Raw genomic sequence first — 21,523 nt, 5'->3', positions numbered from 1 at the left:
AGCAAGCCCAAAGTGCAATTGTGGAACTAACATTAGACGTCACTTCCGTTACGACCATCTGTCAACGAGCCAATCGCGGGCTTACGTCATCAGACGAAGCCGGAAAAGTTTCCGGCCCTGGCTGTAAATCCTAGTCTACGGTCCAGCAGGCTGTGTTTAAACTGCGTGTGCAAGTGGGCTTGGGCTTTGAGCGACTGTGCGTTGCAGCGAATGGCTAGGGACCTGATCGGGCCGGCACTGCCGCCTGGCTTCAAGGAGCGCGCAACAGTTGAGGACCAGGAGCGGGACCCGAGCCCCGGTAAGCAGCAGCGGGCGTCAGCACTCGCGGGAAGGACTGGCAACCACCGCGGAGTTGGCGCGGTCCACCCTGAGGAGCAAGCTAGGCACGCAGGAGTGTTTGGGACCTGATCATCATTAGTTTGGGACCTGATCATCATTAAAATGACACCAGTCCCAATTTGCTATTAATGCGAACAGGACTGTGCTAACTGATCAATCTTCGTCCGGTCGTCTGTTTAACCCTTCCATCAACTGTATAAGAAAAGATGATGGAGAGTGCGTGTGTTACAAACGATGACAGCGGGTGGAGAATTTGTACCTAAGACACACAGCTAGTCAGTGGTGAAGTCCAAATTACAACCTAGTGTCTCTATACCTTCGGATTTAGAAGTCTCTCGCTGAAGATCCTGTGCCTCCCTCTCCCTAGCCTGACTTCCTGGCCTCATTCTAGCATTCCATCTCACACACGCAGCCCAGTGCTCACACAGTCCAGTGCTTTGACGATAGGCTTTTTTGGGCTGCTCTGGTTGTACTTAAACACCTGACAACTCTAAAACGTCCTTCAAATACCAGTTTAAGTGTTACCTTCCTGAGCATTGCCACCAACTGTATAAGAAAAGATGGATGGTGCATGTGTTACAAATGGTGACAGCTACTTTTAACTGTAGAGCTTTTCATAAGTGCCCTCAGGGTTCATCTTTGTAACATTCTTCGGAGTTTCCTTCTAGTGAGGACTCCTGGTCTAGACTTAAACTTTATCAGCCACATTTTACAGAGCAACAAAGTAACAGAGGCAAGCTAACTAACGGATGCAATCCATATAGTAGTAAGTGGCAGAGTACAGATTCAAAGCCAAAGACTCCAACTCCAAAGCTTGGAGCCTTTCCTTCCTTTGGGTTAGACGTTCAGCCTCCAGCATCGGTGGAGAGTGCATAGCTTGTTCTCTCCTGCTGATTCTTCCTGTCTAGAATGTTCTTTTGGATTGTGACCACTGTTGTCTCATCACTTACATAGTAACCTTTCCTGGCCATTGTCTTCCAAATTTCCCCCCTCCACACAGACACATGTTTTTACTGTTTCAATATAAGTGCTTTGTCTGAGCCAACTATTTTAACATTTGTTTCTTTGTGGATATTTAGTTTGTCACACATCCACAGTGAGTGGATGGGTTGGTAGGTGGATAGATAGTTTGAAGATGTAAGTCCATAGTAAATGCTAGCCAACTGTGGCTATGAAAAGAACATTTCAGTCAGGAGTACTTGGTGAAAGGGCTGTAACACATCCATCCGAACTTGTACAGTTGCAGGGCCAGCTCTGCCTCCTAATTACAGAAGCTCCAGTTCAGACTCCTCAGACAGCAACGAGGACAGTAGTTCTTTATCTGAAGAAGGAAATCAAGAGTCTGAAGAAGATGATGCTGGTCCAACTGCAAAGTAAGTCATTGAATTATGCAGTGAACCAAACTTTACACTGTTGTTTTAAAAAGAAAACTCCCTGCTGTTGGAATTACCAAATGAAGATTCAGAAGCCAGACGCTGAAAGCCCACTAGCTCAGAGAGACAGAGGAAGCACCCAGCTGACTGTCCTCTTCTGCCAGAAGGAAAAGCTCCTTTTCTACACTGTCTTAAATACCCTTCAACTCAAAGGCTCTCCTTTCTGTTCTCTCACTTATCAGCTGGTTGCTTGCTCAGCCTCTTGACCTAGGGTTGACTGTACTTTTAGCTCTTGGGTTAAAGGTCTGGGCTAACGCTGGACCACACTACACGTTCTTGTTTGCAGTGAACAAAAAGCTCTAGGCTCAAAGGCTGAGCCATAGCTGGATTCTTCCCGTTCACAATGTGACCAGATATCCTGCAATATCACACCTTGGACCAAATATCCTGCAACATCACACCTTGCATAAACTGGCTGGAACCACTGGCTACTAGAACACTGGTGTTCAGATTTGTACAGCACAGGGAAGATGTCATCTTAGATGGCATTTCACGCAGTCTACATCTTCTATGGGAAACTTATTCTAATTGGGCATGGTGGTGCCCACCTTTAATCCCAGCACTCCAGAGGCGGAGCCAGGTGGTCTGTGAGTTGAAGAGCAGACAATACATAGTGAGGCCGCCAAAAAAAAAAGCAGTTTATTCTAGTAATGTGTGGCAATGGATATTCTGTTTAAATAAATGATTTCTTTCTCATCTAGTCTTCCCTGGGGCAGGCAGTTAAATTGAACCTCATTTTTCAGATGACTTTGATGCCCTTTCAAGCTTATGAGGCAGTAAAGGAAACTCACAGTGTTTCTGAGAGGGAGAATAAAAGCTGGACTCGTGCATTTCACTAAGAAAGGGCAGAAAAGACTTGAGATTTCTCACTTAGTGGGATCTTGAATTCTCCACAAGAATGATAGATAAATAACTGAAGATAAATTCCTGGAAAAGATTAAGAACTGTTAGAGTGTGCTGACGTCTTATTTGTTTTTTTGTTTCTTGTGTGTGGGGAGCAGGGTTGATTTATTGTCTCAGTGTTTAGATATGTCTACTAAATCTTTTCTATCAAATTTTTTTTGTTTTTGCTTTTGTTTTTGTAAAAATTTAACGTATATTTACCTCACTTATGCTATTTTTGTTTTCAGAAAGCAGAGGCGAAATCAAGATAGAGACGACGATGATGACGATGATGGGTTTTTTGGACCAGCCCTTCCTCCTGGGTTTAAGAAGCAGGACGACTCTCCTCCAAGGTGATAAATTAGAATGTGTCAGCCTTTTTTAAAAGTTCATAATACTATACTGTTTTATACAGAGACTAGCCCACGAAAGCCATCCCTTTAGTTTCAAATGAGTTAAGTATATAGCAAGTGAGACTAGAAAACTAAAACATCAGCTAGAAGGCAGACATCACATCCCACTCACTTCATCCTGCAGAGATGACTAAAGAGGTACAGGGAAAGCAATCAGCTAGAGCCCCTGGTGGACAAGAGAAAACAGGCAGGATGTCCCCTTGTGGGTGAGACTTAAATTAGCCATTCCCACAGCAAGGTAAACGGGCTGGGGACGACTTGCCTTACAGCTGTGTTCAGAACACGGTGTTGGTACCCAAGTGATTTACTCTCCTTCTGGACTCCAGGTCATGACTTTTGGGGAAGGACATGTTTTCTGTTCTCCTTTTCCTGTCTCACAGGGCCCAGGACCTCCTATCCCTGGACAAGGGGTCTTAGAGGACACGGTGAGACAAGCATGCTTGGTTCTGAAGTGGGACCATCTCCAAAACCACTTCAGGGAGTACACGATAGTTTTCTAGTATAGTACATGCCACACGCCTGCCTGTATGGAAGCGCACACAGAAGAGGTGGCTGTTTCTTTTTATATTCAGAGTTTAGGATCTCACATGCCGAGTCCTAATGTCCATATAACTCTGTCTCTTTAAGTGTAGCAGGATTACCAGTCTACTGCTGTTTGTTTTGTGTGTATACAGTTTTAACCGTGGTACAAATGATCCAGGTACACAGATGTGGCTCTCAAAGCCTAAAAGTTAGGATCTAGTTCTACCTTTCATACATAAGTTACTGGCTGCCCCCTGCAACGTAACATTCCTTCCAGAGGAACCCATTAGAGATGGGCAATCTCTCAGTTGAAAATCTGCAATCCAAAACGCCTCCAGACCCCAGACTGGGAGTGCAGCCAGCATGACACCACAAGTCCGCTATTTGGTATACACAGCCTTGTTTAGGGCTGTAACTATCACCTGCCTTTAGGCTGTGTGTAGAAGGTGTGTATGAAACACAAAGAAATTTTCATGGTTAAATTCAAGACCCTTCCCCGAAGGTCCCTCATTATGCGTATGTAAGTATCCAACATCTGAAGTTGGAAATGCTTGTGGGCTAAGCATTTTGGATGAGCTGTATTCAACTTTGCTTAATCTATGGCAGCTCCTTTCTTAAAAATCACCTTCGGGGGTCGGTCTGGCATTTCTTTACCTTATAGGTCTTTTGCTTATATATGATGGTTTCTGATCTTGTGTTTTCATTAAAATTCTGTGTGTGCCAATGTGTGGGTCTGCATCTGAATGTGTTGCTTGTGTTTTCTCTTTGGCTCCTTTTTCTGTTTGTTTGTTTTATCTTATTTTATTTTTAGGTGCCTGTTTTCTAATGAGAGGGAGAATGAAGAGTGTAGACTTGGATGGGTGGGGGGTTGAGGGGGATCTGAGAAGAGTTTGGGGAAAGGGAACTATAATCAGATATATTCTATGGAAAAAAAAGCTATTTTCAATTAAAAAAAAGCTGTGTGAAATAAATCGTAGCACATATGAAAGTAAAAAAAAAGCGATATAACTATAGAATGCCATGTCTGTTTTATATTTACTATATATTTTTTATATTTATAATTTTTATTACATTTTATCTATTTATGGGGGCACACAAATGACATCACTGACATGTGGAGGTCACAGAACAACCTGTGGGAGTCGCTTCTCTCCTTCTTCTCTGTGAGTCCCAGGGTTGAACTCAGGTCCTCAGCCTGGCAGCAAGAGCCCTCACCCTCTGCACCTTCTCACTGACCTAGGTATTTACCGTCTTCTAAGATTTTACAACGATTTTATCTCCACAATTCTAAAGTCATAAAATTGAACAATTAATGTCTGTGTGGCTCTGGCAAGCATTAGACTTAGTGGGGAAAAAAAAAACCCTCAAACATTTCCTTGTAGCTTTTAAATGACACCTAATTGGGTCTTTCTGATAATCTGAAGCTGTACCCGCTCATACACAAAACTATTCTATATTTGGTTCATGAACCAAAACAAGGTTATTAGGAGTTCAGAACCTCAATACTGTTTTATCTCTGCCAAGAAGCCCATCTGGGAGACTCCAAGCCAACATGTACTCCCCGGAAGTCCAGCCGAGGACTTCAGTGGCATCTGCACAGCTAACACTGACCAGCAAGCACCATAGGGAAAACTGGATAAAGGAACTGAAAGTATGAAATAAGAATAAAGTAGGTTTCCTTTCTAGCAAAGTCTCACTCAGGATTGGAGCCATTTTCTTTTGTGTTGATGATAGCCTTTGAGAATAGGGCAGTAGTGAAACTCAAAAAATCGTGAAACTTGACATCGAAAAGTCTGGAACTTAGACTCCAGCTCAGCCCCTCACTGCTTCTGTTGATCTTGCTACTAATTTTTCCCAACATGCCGTGGCTTACATGGACGAGGTTGTTTAAGGAACTAGATGGATACAACCGAGTGGAGTGTGATTGGCACAGTAGCTTCTCTTCTCTCTGTGGGGCACAGTGGGCCAGCTGCATTCTTCTGTTTCTGGGTCATCACTGGATATTAGCACGGACTGTGTGCAGGTCGTATTGTCCTGGCGTATTGCCACCGATCGCTGGCATCTATTGTATGTTCCTACTGTGGGCGTCCTTAGGAGTAAACACTTTCTACTTAGTAGTTCTGCCTGTATTTATAAGACCCAATGGGAGTTTTCAGTGGCTAGCAAATATCAAAACAGAGTGGAAGTCAAAGCACAAGGTGGAACATACTCCATGAGGACAGTCGCATCCAGAAGACTGAAAATATATGCTTCAGTGTCTAGCTGATGACTCAGCAGATAAGGCACCTGTCCTACAGCCTGAGAACTTGAGTTTGGTCCCCAGTTCTACTGTACAAAGAACCCATTCCCTAAAATTGTCCTCTGACCTCCACATGCATTCTGTGACACACACATGCCCTTAGAGAAATAAAAATATTTTTCTAAAAACGAAGTAGAAAATAACAGGTGCAAAAATTGGGTTTTTAAACATCCAGTAGAGGATTATTAATACTAGTGAGAATAATGTTACAAAAATTCTTATTTTCCTCATTTGTTATTATCTGGCTTTCTTTTAACTATGAGCTTTTATTCTGAAAATAGCTTTTTAAAGTCAAGAGAGGATGATAATTGTGTATTTTATTTTCAGGCCTATAATAGGTCCTGCATTGCCACCTGGTTTCATTAAGTCTCCACAGAAAAATGACAAAGGCAGAGAGAATCCAGGGCAAGTGTCACCATTCTTCAACTCAGAGGTTTGGAATTTTTTTATTTAAAGATTAAAATGTATAACAGACTCAGAACTTGGATGATATCTGTAATCTTTTGGCTCACATGAGATAGGAAACTCCAATATGACTCTCTTAACACATCATCAGCTTTCTGTGAGACTAGAGCACCCAGAGATGAAGTAAAAGCTGTTCCTGTACCGGGTGAGTCTTAACAAAGCAAGGCAGTCAGGTGCTGTGGTTTGTGCTCCTTATCTTCCAAGGGTGGTATTTCCATCACTTTCCACTTCCTGACTTAAGAAGGTTCCCTCCAAGGTGGAAGGTTTTTACTTGGAAAGAAACTGCTATGCCTCAAAGATCCTCTGCCTAGGGAATGGTACCACCCATAGTGGGTGGCTCTTCCTGCTTCAACAAAATATACATACCCCACCCACCCATTAACACATCCCACCTTTGTTGTTTTGAAGCAGGGATTCTTCATAGCCCTGGAGATCCACCTGCCTCTGCCTCTCAAGTGTTGCGATTAAAGATATGTGCCATCATGCCTGGCCCCAAATGCTAATGTTTTTTAAAACTTTAAAAGTTTATCATAGGAATTAGAGAAATCATTCAGCAGTTAGGGCATTGGCAGAGAACTCAAGTTCAGTTCCCAGCACCTACACTGGGTATAACTCTACCTCTAGGGGATTCAGTGTCATCTTTTGACCTCCGTGTGTATCCATACATATATGGGTATACACACACAAAAACTTAAGTAAAAGTATAGCTAAGAGTTTCATTATATGCTTTATATTTACATACTTTATGCCATGAAGGTTTCTATCTATGGAAAATTACAACACAGGATGTTTGTGGGCCAAAGAACTGGCAGTGTGTAAAGGAACCTGTTACACAAGCGTGGCAGCCTGAGTCCCATTCCTGAAATGCATGTGAAGATGGAAGGAGAGATATGCCTCCGTAGTGTGGTACACACACACACACACACACGCACACACACGCACACACACTAACACCACATACACAGAGAACAGAAAACCCACCCAACAAAGACTAGACCTGATATGGACACCAAGAAATACCTCCAACATCGGAACTCCAGTCGCCTAGGTCCCGAAACATAAACAGCCAAGACACTGTGCCTCCCAGAAGCCAGTGACCCTGTTAAGTGGGCCCTGAGAAATGTAGCTCACATTTAAGGCAAAGTCCTAACAAACAATAGCAAGGACCTTATAGTCAAGGACCTTAAAGGGGGGGTGAATAAATCCCTCAACGAAGTCTGTGAAAATACAAACAGTTGAATGAAATGAAGAAAACAAAGAAATAGAATCACTAAAGAAAACCCAAACTGAAATGAAGCTGGAAATGAAACATTTAGCGAGTTAAACCACCTCAGAGTTAAGCTTCGCCATCAGAGTTCAGGACATGGAAAAGAGAATCTTGGGTGTGGAAGACAAGGTAGATGAAAGGGATAGATCAGTCAAAGAAATGTTGAATCTAAAACTCGGAGCTCAAGATGTATCCAGTTGACACAGTGCTATTTTATCTTTACAGTAAGTGAGCTATGCTGAGGACTGAACTGATGCCTCTGGGTCAGTGTTTTGGAGGCTGTTACTCAGTTCTTGTTTCACAAAAGCTGATAATACCATGATTCACTTGCCATATTCCAAAGAGCATTTTATGTACGGAGAATAAAAAAGGTTTTAAATGTGTCACTTCTGACCAATTGGCAAGAAATACCAGGAATGCTATGTGGAAAAGATTCTTAAGGCCAGGTCTTTGTCCATCAACCAGAGGGTTGAAAACCTGGAGGTGTGACTCCAGGGTAGCACCCTTGTCTAACACATACAGACACTGAGTTCCTATCCGCAACACCACACCACACCACACACACACCACACACACCACACACACACACACACACACACACACACACAAATATCACATACACACACACACCACATATACACAGGTGTGCACACAGACAGAGAACAGTAATGAATAGGAATGATAGAATAAGGTCTCTGATGACACAGGAAGAGACATGGGACAGACAGTCCATGTGCTATGGAGCTGTCATCGCCAATGAAGCCGAGGGAAGCTCATTGTTCAGTGATGACCAGCACTATGGGTTTGATGGGCGTTTGGTTGTGCTTGGTGGTGGTTGTTTTGTCTTTGCCGTATTGCTTATGTGTAAGCCATTTGGCTAAGTTCCAGGTAGTTTAAGATCATTGTAGCCTACTGGTCTCTTCCTAGATTAAAAATACTGTCTTGTGTTAAAGGAAGCAGAGAGTGGTGAAGATGAGGATATTGTTGGACCGATGCCTGCGAAAGGACCAGTTGACTATAGTGTGACAGCAGAGTTTGAGAAAAGGGCCCAGAGAATGAAGGAGAAATTGACCAAAGGAGATGATGTAAGTTTTTAAAATTTTTTATTGATTTATTTTATGCATGAGTGTTTTTCCTGTATGCATACCAAGTGCATGCCAGTATATGAGGAGGTTAAAGGAGGGAATCAGACCGCCTGGAACTGGATCAATGGTTGTAAGCTACCATGTGGGTGCTAAGAACTGAATCATCATTTTTTGCAAGAATAGCAAGCGCTCTTAACCCCTGGGCCAACTCTCCATCCCTTAAGTAGTAGGGGAGAGAGAGAGAGAGAAGGAGAGAGAGAGAGAAGAGGGGGTTGTTTTGTTTTGTTTGTGTAGAGTTTTGGGTTTTGGTTTGAGACAAAGTCTGACTTTATAGTTGTGGCTAGTCTAGAACTCACCATATAGCCAGCACTGGTCTTGAACCCAGAAATCTGCTAGCCTGTCTCCCCAGAGCCGGGACTCAAGGTTCGGACTACCTTACTTTCTCATTCAGGATTCACCTAAACCAGTTACAAGAGAGTCATGGATGACTGAGCTTCCACCTGAAATGAAAGACTTTGGTCTTGGGCCAAGAACCTTTAAGAGAAGAGCAGACGACAAATCAGGAGACCGATCTGTCTGGACCGACACCCCAGCTGACCGGGAGAGAAAAGCTAAGGTAATGGATGTTTTTGTTTTTCTTGATTTTTGTTCCTGTGTTCTGTCTAATTTGGCCTGAACTTGCAAAGACCCACTACAAGACTATTTAAGGGTACTGCTGGCGCAGGGTTTTGAGGGCAACACAACAGTCGTACATGACCCAAAGACTTAGGATGGAGGCTCCGTGTTCATTGTTTCACACAGGTGAAGATTGAAAACACAGGCACTGGTGGCATTGTGCAGTGTGGAAGCAAACTCTAGTCAGGAGAGTACAGAGCTGTGAGAAATTGAGGGAAAGTGTGAAACTAAGAGATATTACAACTCTTGAGAGTGGCAGGGGTTTCTAAGAACTCTCTTGTCTCAGGATTTTACAGTTCTGTAGCTAAGACTGGACAAGAGCGGAGTAATTACTCCGAGGTTAGTTCTCTGGGCTATCATAAAGTGAATGGATAGCCCACATGCTCTATGAATGCTGCATGGTCTAGCAAGACAGATGCACTGTGTATGTGCTGCCTACCTGGCTAGGAATGGCCAAAGCCTCCCCTGTCCCTCTCTGACCTAAGCTGTGTTAGCCATTGATTGCCCTTGGCCGTCAGCTGTTAGCCATGGCCCGCTCTTCCTCGCTTTGCAGGCGTGTCCGTGCTGTAATTGATCATTCCCAGTGCTGCCTGTTCTCAGAGCCACCCTGAAGTGCTGCTCAGAGTGCGGCTACTTCACATCTGAGCTCTCGTCTGTGGGCCGGGGGTCTAGGTGGACGTTTCTTGTTAGAAGCCATTCTTATTTCAGCCTGTACAAACATCTACAGGAAAAAGAATGCAGTTTTGATGGGGGACAGCCAGTCTGCTGACAGAGCCCTGCTTTCCCCTGTCTGTTCTGTCCTCATCCCTGCTGCCACCTCTGTTCCTCATCCTGTGCCCTTCCTCTCATTGTCACACTGGTATTTTGTTGAATCCTTAACTCTCCTGTTGTCACACCACTTGCCATCTTCACACTGGGTCCGTTCCCTCCCTTCCTGCCTATAGAGTACTAGCCCCTGCATTACTTCATTTTGAGATGATGCTCCTGAAGGCAAATAGGAATTGTCCTCTGTAGAAAGAAGGAAAGTCACCCTCCTTGTTTCCATCTTCCAATCTGCTGCCATTTTTAAACCTAAGGGAAGCTCCATGACTTTGCTCAGTGCCCTTATTTTATGGACATGAAGCCACCCTTCATAGCTTGTCACGGAGCTAGTAAGTGACCACCGAAATAATTTCATTTTTAAGTCTCTAACTTCAAATTTATATCCCTTTATACTGTACATGAAGTGATATTCTTAAATTTCTTGTAAAGTAACCCAATCTTGCAGACTAACCTAGCAAGTGAAATGATAGTCACTGGAGATCTCTCAGTGACTACATCGGTCCCATAAGCTCCGTTACTGCCAATGTAGCCAAAAAGCACCTCCACTGCCATATCAAATAAATTACCCAAATATAAAAGCCTGTATATATAAAGTAGTATCTAAATCATTACATTTTTGTTTATTAAGAAGCACTCTGTTGGGTGTTAGGGTCTAAACCAAGGTCCCCAGCGGTACTCATCTAAATGTTTTAATTACTATCCAGTGTTCCACGTAAGTCTTAGATGTTTGTCACCTGTGATGATAGCTTTGTTGGTTCTGATCTAGACAGGTCTACATTTGACTTTGTCTATCTTGTTCACCATCTCCTGCATCTAAGGATTTCTGTTTGCCACAGGTAGCTTGAGTTGAATTCTTGTGTTTGGTTGCAAGTGATAGAAAGAAAAAGAGAAGATGGAAGTCGCCTGTGGAGCTTTATTCTGTGAAGAGTTGCTTATGAGTTAGAAGTGCTGAGGTCTCGGGCAGTGGCATGGCCTAGTGGGTACAGGAGCTTTCTCCCAGGCAGGATGGCCTAAGCTCGATCCCCAGGACCCCAGGTGGAGACACAGAAATGGCTCTCCTAGGTTGTCCCCTGACTTCCACATGCCTTCCATGGCATGCATCCCCTGGCCTGAATTAAAATGTAGGAGACATTTATTTGAAAAGGTGGTAAGGTGTGGGTGTTGTGTTACATTCTCCACGCTCTAACATACTGATGTACACTTTGCAATATCATACCTACTCCTTGGTCCCAAATATTAAAAGAAATTTGAGTATAGTAACAGGTGAGGCAATGCAGTTTGCATAGGAGAAGAAAAAAAAAAAAAACAGCAGGTGATGTCAAATCTAGGTAATCCCAAGGCTAGTGGTTCTGAGTGCCTGTTTTGTTGAGGCAAGGTTTTACTGTGGCTCAGGCTAGTCTCTCAGTCAGCAGTCTTCCTGCCTGAGTTTCCCAGCGCTCGGATTAAGAGCTGCCCACTGCTCTTAACTGATTATTTTTAAAGTTTTTATTTTTTTCTAATGTGTACAAGTATTTTGTCTGCTTGTGTGTCTGTGCACTGTATGCATGCGTGATGCTCACAGAGGCCAGAAGAGGTCGTTAGATCCCTGAGACTGGAGTTGCAGACAGTTGTGAGCCTCCATTAGGATGCTGGGAGTTACGTGAGGTTTTCATAAGCAAAAACCAACTTTGAACTATAACTTGAGGATGGTGTCCAGCCATGTTGTGGAGCGCCCTCTTCTGGCATTTGTGCAGAATCACTGTAACCTTTTACGGGGCACTGAGTGCGTGCCTGCCTGTGTTTGCAGGTGGGGTATCTCTTTTCTTTCTGCTGTTCCAGTTTGTAAGCAGGTTTCTTGGGTTTTCTACAGACACTCAAACCATCCCTGAATGGCGATACTGTTCTCTTTTTCTTTTCTTTTTCCCTCCTTTTTTGTCAGGATGTATATACCTTTCATTTTTTCCTTTTACTGTTTTTTAAAACAGCAGTGGGAGATTTCTTGTGTGCAGTTTTCCTAGATTTTGTCATTGTTAGTCCAGCCTCATCCCGAGTCTCTCCCAGCAGGGTGATGGTTTGCTTTGGATCTTACCGTTCCCTTTCTCAGAACATCACAGGCTCCTGCACTGACTGACTCCTTCTCACGTATATATGTAGCTATTTCTGACGTTGAGGAATTCAACTGGCCTGGCTTTAGTTCAGTTTCTCATCATTTAATCTAATTAACATTAATAGTATTTCTTTTTAATTCTATTTTAAGTGATGTTATTATGCTCATTCTTCAGGAAATACAAGAAGCAAGGAAGTCATTGAGCAAGAAAGACGAAGAGAACATGTTGTCAGGAAGGGATAAAAGGCTGGCTGAGCAAGTCTCCTCATACAATGTAAGTACGAAAACAGCGTACACGAAGATTAAACAGCCTCTCCTTCCCTTCTCTGCTTCCACCATTCCATTTCCTTTGTTTAGTGCTGGAATTTTACTACGTAGCCCATGCTCGTGCTCCAGAGCTTGCTGGTCTCATATTTTTCTGTTTTCATTCTGTTGTTTTTATTTTGTTTTTTTCTCTCTGTCTTGTCTCTGTCGTCACCCCCCCCCCCCCCCCGCGCGCGCGCGTGCTCTCTCGCGCTCTCTCTCTCTCTCTTGTTATTTAAAATCAACTTCATTGGATTAAACGAAAAGAATGAAGATGGCAGTAACAACATCTCACCTCTGAGCATTGTGATGTGGGGCAGCGCTCTTATCTTTAAAATTCAGGAAGGAAACAACTAGGTTCCAAACAGTAGGCAAGTGCCGTCCCCCCTAAAAAAAGGCCATGTTTTCACATTCATCTTCAGCATCCTCATTAAGTGCACAATCTTCTTACCTAAATAAGGTGGTGCACGCACACCTCACCGCTGACATCACAGGACAGCTGCCTGTAAAACTAAACTTCTAACTCAGGGCTCCAGCTTCACCTTCCCACAGGTCGTCATCCTTATCGTGGAGGGCAGTTGTTTATGCAACCTCTAAATCATGCTGAATCGTACTGTGCTGCCAAAGCTGGGTCCACACTCACCTCAGGGGCACCAACAGGCATGCAGCAAACTCCAAGTTAGGAGCTCCAGTGAGCTTTCAGGCAAGTCAGTGAAAGGCTTCAGTTTGTGGCTGCTTTTGGCAGAAATGTCATAGTACTCAAGATTTTTCTTTCAGTGGAAGACAATAGATTTTGCCTTCACTTTCTTGTATTGACATGCGCTTTATTTCCATGCAATACAATGGAGATGTTTTCACACACACACACACACACACACACACACACACACAAGTCTTCCAGGTCTCTATGCCAGTTAGGTGCCAGTTAGGTACACTGGGCTTGGTTGTAGTAGCCATCGCATAGGCCCGCAAACTTCTGGCCAGCTGTGTCCTACACCTTGAACTTGATGGGCCTTCTGTTGGTATAGAACAGAAATGGTACACCTCCCCCGACCCCGGAGTGTCTGCATCTGGAACCCACCCTCCAGTGGAGCTTCTTCCCAGTACCACTCTCGCCCAGCAGGATAAGCTTGAACCAGACCCGCAGCTCTCCCTGCATGGGCAACATAGTGACCCAGTTCTCTCTCTCTTTACAACCACCTTTTACTTCAGACGTATCTGTCTCCATCCTGAAAATACTTGACTCTGTTATCTGTGAGCATTTGGGTAAGACCCTTTCATATATTTGATTTCTTCAACTTTTCTTACCTACCAAATCTTGTATCAGAAGTTTAATTCCTCTTGGGTATGGTAGCACATGCATTTAATCTCAGCATTCAGGAGGCAGAGACAGGAGCATCTCTGTGAGTTCAAGACCAGCCTGGTCTACAGACTGAGTTCCAGGTCAACCAAAGCTTCATAGTAAAATCTTGCCTCAAACAAAACAAACACAAAGCGAAGGGGCACTTAATCAGAAATCCAGAGCCCTGTTCACTCAGAGAGATCCTTAGTGCATAACTTCTAAAATTATATGCAAATTTGGTGGGAAGATTTATATATTGGAGAAAAAACTTTAAAATATAATTGAATCTAAATTTATAAACTAAGATCCCTATTAATTTATCATTTTTCATTTTTTGTTATATTCTTTCTTTCAAAAACTGGGGAGTAGTCTAGCTCAAAGAACAGGTGTTAATTACTGAACCCACTGGCCCTCAAAAGGCTTTAGGTATTTAGGAAAAGTACCTTTGTTCTGGGTGTTTGAATTAATGAAAATTGTGTAAAAACTGATTTTTTGATCATGTGTTATCTGGAACCAGTTTACTGATTACAGTAAAACACACATGAAATGTTTTTGAAAAACTAAAACATTTGTGTGAGCCAATAGGCTCAGGAGTCAAGTCCCAGCATGGCTGAAAGAGTCATAGTCATTTAGACCACATTGTCTGGATTCAGAATAACCTAAGAGACACACATAACTGGGGAGCATAAAAATCCAAAGGGAATGAAATGGAAGTCAGCATATGTAGACCTGGAAAAGAACATAACTTTTTGAAACATGTGGGACACACGTTTATAACCAGAATGGGTTATCTTAGGAAGAATGGCTAAAAATTCATTGGCTGGATCCTTTTCAAACCAACACTCTTGTAAAACCAGACACATGCAGTGTGATACTGGAAACATGGCTCCCGAAAAATAGAACACTGGTTTGCAGTAGCCTCAAGTAGACACAGACATATGAGCAGAAGGGGATTCATAGTAGCTATCACTGTAGCAGCCTGGGTGTCTATCAGCGAGGAAGAAAAGCCAGTGACATAAAGTGAGATACTCATCATGAAGTGTTAGGTTGCAAGTGACTGCACCAGTGCAGGTGAGCCGGAGTCATCACCCAGCCAGGAGCACTCATCCCTGGGCGGCTGGCGTGCCGTGTGCGGAGTGATGTTCTGTCCAGCAGTGGCTGTTGGGACAGGGGGATTTATTAGGAGTAACAGTCAGAACTCACTGGAGTAATACAGAATGGCCAAGATCCTCATGGGGGTTGAATTAGAACACATTAGTGAGTTTATGCCTAATATTCATGCATTCAATTTCCCTGTTAGGAAGAAGTAGAAATCAATGTTATTTAGGGAGCATATAATGATTCTGCAGTTTACTTTTAAATAAATCCAAGAAATGGAATTCTAATCTTGTATGAAATTCTCATCACCATGACATTTACTATTCAAAGTAGTGATGTGGTCTTACCGTGAAGCTGCTGTATAGCCCTCTCCTTGGATGAGTTGGACACTCTCGAAAGTGGTACCATAAAAATAAAAACCAGTCAACGAGAAACTAAGCATGAGTGTTCAGAAGCTGTGCTGAGCCATCCTAGGGCCAGTGAGACAGCTCAGTGGATCAAGACGCCCGCCACCAAGCCTCCAAGCCTGGGGACCTGAGTTCAATCCCTGGGATCCGTATGGTAGGCAGAGAGGATCAGTTGCCACTAGTTGTTCTCTGACCTCCACACACAACCCCACAACCCGGCCACACACAAAAAATAAAGAATGTGAAAGCCATTATATTCAAGGTAAATTGCTCTCAATTTCATACATTTTTAGAAAATACACTGTTTTGGTTTTGGTGCTAGGAATTGAACAGTCATTCTACCACTAAGCTACACCCTCTACTCCACAGACAGTCGTGGTTTTGTTTTTTCCTAGGCAGAGGCTCACTACTGAGTGGATTTCAGGCTGACCCAGAACTCACTATGTAGTCCAGGCTGACCTCAACCTCTGGATCCTCCCACCTCTGCTCGGACTGCAGGTTCATCTCTAACACCCAACCCTACCACATCACTCACCGTTCGCTTGCTCTGTTCACTGGGCTGTCTTTACTACTTTGTTTTCATGGGTATTCTTTGACATAGTCAGGGCCTTAACAGTTACAGTTTAAACAAAATATGTCTTTTCTGCCATTCCCCCTCTTTTTGTATATCTGAATTTAAAGCATTCCAGCAAAAGCACTACGCTCTTTTAGGAAATATGTGTAATAGGACCCAGTATTTTATATCTGTCTTTAAAAAGAATTAAAAGAACTATGTTTGAGAATTAGAAAAAGAGCCAGGTGTGATGGAGTACACCTGTAATGCTAGCATTTGAGCAGGGGAAGCAGGAGGGTCAGGAATTGAAGGCCAGCCTGGGATACCTGAGACCCGTCTCTTCATAGCCTTAAGGGAAAGTCACCTTTACAGATGCTTTGTGTTTTAAGAAAGACTGAATGAGGGGCTGGAGAGCTGGCTCAGCAGTTAAGAAAGCTTACCGATCTTGCAGAGAGCCTGAGTTCAGTTTTCAGCACCCCCATGATGTCTCACAACCGCCTACAACTCTAGTTCCAGGAACTCCAATCCCTTTTAGGCCTCTGTGGACTCTTGCATACATGTGGTGCACAGAAACTCATGTAGGATCACACATATACACGTTTATTAATCTTTGAAAAGAGACTAAATGGCCGCCATTGTGAATAACCTTGAAATGACTCCCACACCCCTGCCCTTCTGTCCCAGGCCTGTCTCCTAAGAGGTCTGCAGCAAATCCCTAAACTTAGTAAACCAATTGCTTAGCTAGCACAGACCCTGTCTAAGAATGCTGTCAAGATAGACCTGAAAGTGTGAGCATCAGCACGAGCTGGGGGTGGGGGGGGAATGGGAAGGGAGGATGGAAACAGTACAAGTAGAGTAGTGGGTGAAACCCCTTCAGCTCTGGCCACGCACCTTCTGCGCAGGCCTAGAATTAGGCATGTTTGTGATCTGTATTTTCATAGCTCCCTTCTGGTTTGGCTCCCACCTGTCAGTGCCTTCACCTCATTCTCCATGAACTTCAGGAACCAGGTCGTCCCTGCCAAGGGGATAAGAGTGTTCATTCTTTCACGCCCTTGTTCTTGGTTTATACTCCTGTTAGACTTAAGTAACTGTAATGACCGTTCTGCCTTTTTTTTCTGACTCTTCTGCTACATGTGACTGGTAGATGTCTTCTTTCCATCTGAATCCTATTTGCCACAGTGTACATTTTCTCCATAGATGCTGTCTTGGATCCAGAAAACCCCATCAGGGTTGGCAAACATCTCTTATTCGCATGCACTGGTCTCCTCTGCGTCCTGGTTGTAGACTATAACGTGCATGAGCTAAGGTTTTTACTTCTGTTCTCCCTTCCCCAGGAATCAAAAAGGTCAGAATCCCTCATGGACATTCATCATAAGAGGTTAAAGACTAAGGCTGCTGAAGATAAGAACAGGCACCAGGAGAGAACCCCTTTCGATCGTGATAAAGATCTCAAGGTTAACCGGTTTGATGAGGCACAGAAAAAAGCCCTTATAAAGAAATCCAGAGAACTGAACACCCGGTTTTCACATGGCAAAGGCAACATGTTTTTATAAGTAAGTGTACTTCAGTGAGGTACACGCATACTGATCAGCCTGAAGCCCTCAGAATATGCCTTTGTCCATAGTAATTATGTGCACAAATACATTTCCTTTTGTATAAAGTAGATTCAGGGTCTACATTTTTATAAATTGTGACTTTTGAAAAGTTGGGGAAGGGGAGATTGGGGAAAAAATGCTTTGACTTCACAGTAGCCCGGCAAGACATTTCTACTGGAAAGGGTTCCAGTGAAGAGAAAGGACTTGTCACAGTGTGGTGTGCAGCTTGAGGGGTCGTGTGCTCCATTAGAGAGAAAGGAAAGGGTGTGTGTGTGTGTGTGTGTGTGTGTGTGTGTGTGTGTGTGTGTGTGTGTGTGTGAGAGAGAGAGAGAGAGAGAGAGAGAGAGAGAGAGAGAGAGAGGCTCACAGAGATCCTCCTGCCTCTGTCCCCAAGTGCAGGGATTAGAGGTGAGAACCACCATGCTGTTCTTTGAACATTACCGTTAGAACGGATGCATTCTTCAGAAGGCCTCTAAGTGCAGTGACACTGGTCGGCCATAGATCTGTAGTCCCAACCTGCATCTGAAGAGAGACTGTGGTGTTGGGTAAGGAATTGCTTCTTAAGCTCCTATTGATCTGTAGTATTATGACATGGATATCAATATTCAGATGTGATTTTAAAGGAAATATAGACTTTAAATTGTTTCCCAGCTTACTACACTGTTACATCAGAGGAATTTCCCTGTGTGATGTTTGTCTGTCCACCATTATTTGTTAGAGAATGATCTTGAAAAACATAAATTTGCCCTGGTCTGTGTCTCCTTTAAGGTAATATGGAGACAATCAGTGTTTCTTATATAGAATAGGATATTTTGGGTGTTCTTGGCTTTTCTTCATATAATTATTTTAAGAGTCCATCCCCCACAACACTACAGCCCCTAAACTTTTATGGTGTTTTACAAGTTCCTTCTTAGTTCTGGGTGGGGTTGTACACTGAGTCTCTACCAAAGCCTGGGCCTTTTTTTTTTTTTTTCAAATATATTTAACCTACCGTATAATCATTGTGTCAGGCTGTCTTAGTTAGAGTTTTATTGCTGTGAACAGACACCATGACCAAGGCAACTCTTATAAGGACAGCATTTAATTGGGGCTGGCTTACAGGTTCAGAGGTTCAGTCCATTTTATTTTTTTTTTCTTTTTTTTTTTTCTTTTTTTCGGAGCTGGGGACCGAACCCAGGGCCTTGCGCTTGCTAGGCAAGCGCTCTACCACTGAGCTAAATCCCCAACCCGGTTCAGTCCATTTTCATCAAGGCAGGAACATGGCAGCATCCAGGCAGGCATGGTACAGGAGGAGCTGAGTTCTACATCTTCATCTGAAGGCTGCTAGCAGATACTGGCTTCCAGGCAGCTAGGATGAGGGTCTCAAAGCCCATGCCCACAGTGACACACCTACTCCAACAGGGCCACATCCCGTAGTATCGCCCCTCCGTGGGTCAGGCATATACGGACCATCACAAAGGCCCTTGCACATCCATGAGTTTCAAGTTTCTTTGTCTTCCAACTGGACCTGTGAAAGCAAGCCTGCTGGGATACAGAGCGTGGAGCACTTGCCCTTCCTGCCGTTGTATCTCTTCGCCTGGGACTATTTATTTAGTGTCTATCAAGTTGTTAGTGTTTTTATTGGTTTTAAGATAAACAAGCTGTTTGATTAGCTCAGCTTAAGAAAATATTCTTGTGATTTCAATAGTAAGTATTTGTCAGGAGGCAATCTGAAGGATGTCATTCTCATCTATTGTCATCCGTGTGAAGTCTAGGACTCTGTCTGCATGGTCTCACCAAAGCTGTCTGCATCTCTGAACTTCACATGGGGTCATCTGATTCATATATGTGTATAGCACTTTGTTCTGGTGTACTGGAATGTTAATTCTGAATGACTTTTTAAATAACTGAATGGTCCCTGGCAATGGGGAATCTGTACTCAGAACCAGCCAGTGGGAGTATTACATGCTCCAGTGCTGTGCGCACTGCCTCTTGAGCTGTTAAGCAGACACTCCTACGTCGGGAGAGGGGCGCTAAGTGCGAATTCTGTGTGCTTCGTGCAAGTTTGCTGGTTCTACTGACTCTGCACTCTAGTTTTCATGAAGCATAGGGGTTTAATGGGAAAATGTTTTGATTCCCAATCCATGTGAACTTTATAAAAATTGGGCAAACTGTTCAAATTACAATATAAAGTATTTCTTAATAGTGTCACACTTGGGGCTGGGGATTTAGCTCAGTGGTAGAGCGCTTACCTAGGAAGCGCAAGGCCCTGGGTTTGGTCCCCAGCTCTGAAAAAAAGAACCAAAAAAAAAAAAAAAAAATAGTGTCACACTTTTTGTACTTGTATAAACAACCTATTGAAGGACTACTGCTTCTTAAAACCTGAGTTATTTTCAGTAAATTGAAGAGGCTTCTTGTCCACGTAGATTTGGACAGACCTTCCCTTTGACTAAAGTGAGTGGGTTTCTGCATATAAAACTTTATGAGTATTAATTCTGACAAGGCATGGTGATGAACACATTTAATCCCAGAACTTGGGAGGCAGAGGCAGGCAGTTCTCTGAGCTCAAGGCTAGCCTGGTCTACAGACAGCCACGGCTATGTAGAGAGACCCTGTCTAAAAAATCCAAGAAAAGGGGGTATTTATTCTGTCCTTTTCATTTTGCGATTTTTCCCTCCAATGAAAGGAAAATGGTTTTTTGTTTTTGTTTTTTAGCAATGAGAAAACCTAACATATTTTGTGAAAATTGGTACTTTTTAAAATTAAAATACTAAGAAATAAATCTTTTTAAAGAGATGATAGTCTGCAGAGATGGTTCCTACATTAAGAGCGTGTACAGTTCTTCAGGTCACCTGATGAGGTTCCCAGCACTCACCCTGGGGCCCACAGTCCCTGCACTATAGCTCCCAGGGACCTGGCCCCTCTTGCCTCCATGGCCATCTGTGCCCGTGTACAAAGTGCACACTCAGACCTTAAAGTGCACACATGTGACCTTAAAAATGATCTTAAAAGTAAAAATAGCATTTCTGAGCACTCAGTGGCCTTGCTTTCTCAGTGGAAGGGGATAGGAATATCTATAATATGCCGTTTCCTGTGACCTCAGATAAAGGACAGCCCACCAGATGTATTCCTCAATGGCACCTTGGAGCCAGTGCTCTTTTCTGTCACCCAGATGGCAGTTGCAGTAAAGTATGAGCTGTCTCCAGGGGGGTTAGCCACAGGGAGACACAAATTCCAATTAATATCAACCATAAAAAATGGTAGCTCTGTGTGCATCAAAAAAAGATGTTCGGGGCTGGGGATTTAGCTCAGTGGTAGAGTGCTTACCTAGGAAGCGCAAGGCCCGGGGTTCGGTCCCCAGCTCCGAAAAAAAGAACCAAAAAAAAAAAAAAAAAAAAAGATGTTCGTCATGTCAGCCTGTCTTCCAAGCAGCAGAAGGCCTACCGAGTCCACTGCCCTGACAGTCAGCATTTTCTAATAAAAGCAGTCCTACACTTCCTGGCCACATTTTCTGGGTCTCAGAGAGATGAAGAAGAGTAGCACCAGGTGAAACCCTGGTGTCTCACCGCTGACGTTCCCCAGACGGCCTTGTCCAGGGCTGACCGCTCAGTCTCACACGGTACCCACACTGCTGGTGAGCAGACGGGTGGTTTTAGTAGTAGGGAGGTGAGGGACTAAAACAGAGGGCTTGGCCAACCCGGATAAGACGTTCAGGTTGGCCTCCACAGGGAAAACAGCCTTGCTGGCGGGCTGGGGACATAGTCTACACAGAGTTTTTCATTGTTTAGCTTTAAGAACACATTACTTTAATACTCACCCTTTGTTAGGTGTGAGACAGCTGTGTGTGTAGAGCTGAGCCTTCCATGTTTCAGAGTCACATAAGTCATTCACATGTTACTTCCTGGTTCTTATGCAGGCCAACAATGTTGATAACATTCTGAAACACATGATAGTGGTA

The 21,523-nt window shown here is 43.6% G+C and overlaps 1 protein-coding gene and 1 pseudogene across 2 annotated transcripts; one reads left to right on the top strand and one right to left on the bottom strand.

The window, feature by feature from the left end:
- Nucleotides 1-127: 127 nt before the first annotated feature.
- Gpalpp1 (GPALPP motifs containing 1) lies at nt 128-20,361 on the top strand. 2 transcript variants are annotated; one of them, NM_001024875.1, is made up of 8 exons: nt 128-298; nt 1,580-1,712; nt 2,903-3,007; nt 6,216-6,321; nt 8,574-8,705; nt 9,157-9,321; nt 12,464-12,562; nt 17,326-17,651. In NM_001024875.1, the coding sequence occupies exons 1-8, from the start codon at nt 211-213 to the stop codon at nt 17,542-17,544; spliced, it is 1,047 nt and encodes a 348-aa protein (NP_001020046.1). In that variant the 5' UTR covers nt 128-210; the 3' UTR covers nt 17,545-17,651. The 2 variants fall into 2 exon arrangements, with proteins under 2 accessions (NP_001020046.1, XP_038949150.1); XM_039093222.2 differs by lacking the exons at nt 128-298; nt 1,580-1,712; nt 2,903-3,007 and adding an exon at nt 4,480-4,829 and having other exon boundaries at nt 17,326-20,361.
- On the bottom strand, nt 12,948-13,778 carry Ran-ps6 (RAN, member RAS oncogene family, pseudogene 6; annotated as a pseudogene).
- Nucleotides 20,362-21,523: the final 1,162 nt, after the last annotated feature.

Source organism: Rattus norvegicus, chromosome 15 (genome assembly GCF_036323735.1).
Source record: "Rattus norvegicus strain BN/NHsdMcwi chromosome 15, GRCr8, whole genome shotgun sequence".
In the NCBI taxonomy this organism is placed as follows: Eukaryota; Metazoa; Chordata; class Mammalia; order Rodentia; family Muridae; genus Rattus; species Rattus norvegicus.
The sequence above is the reverse complement of the archived record's forward strand: the minus strand, read 5'-3'. Positions and strand labels throughout refer to the sequence as shown.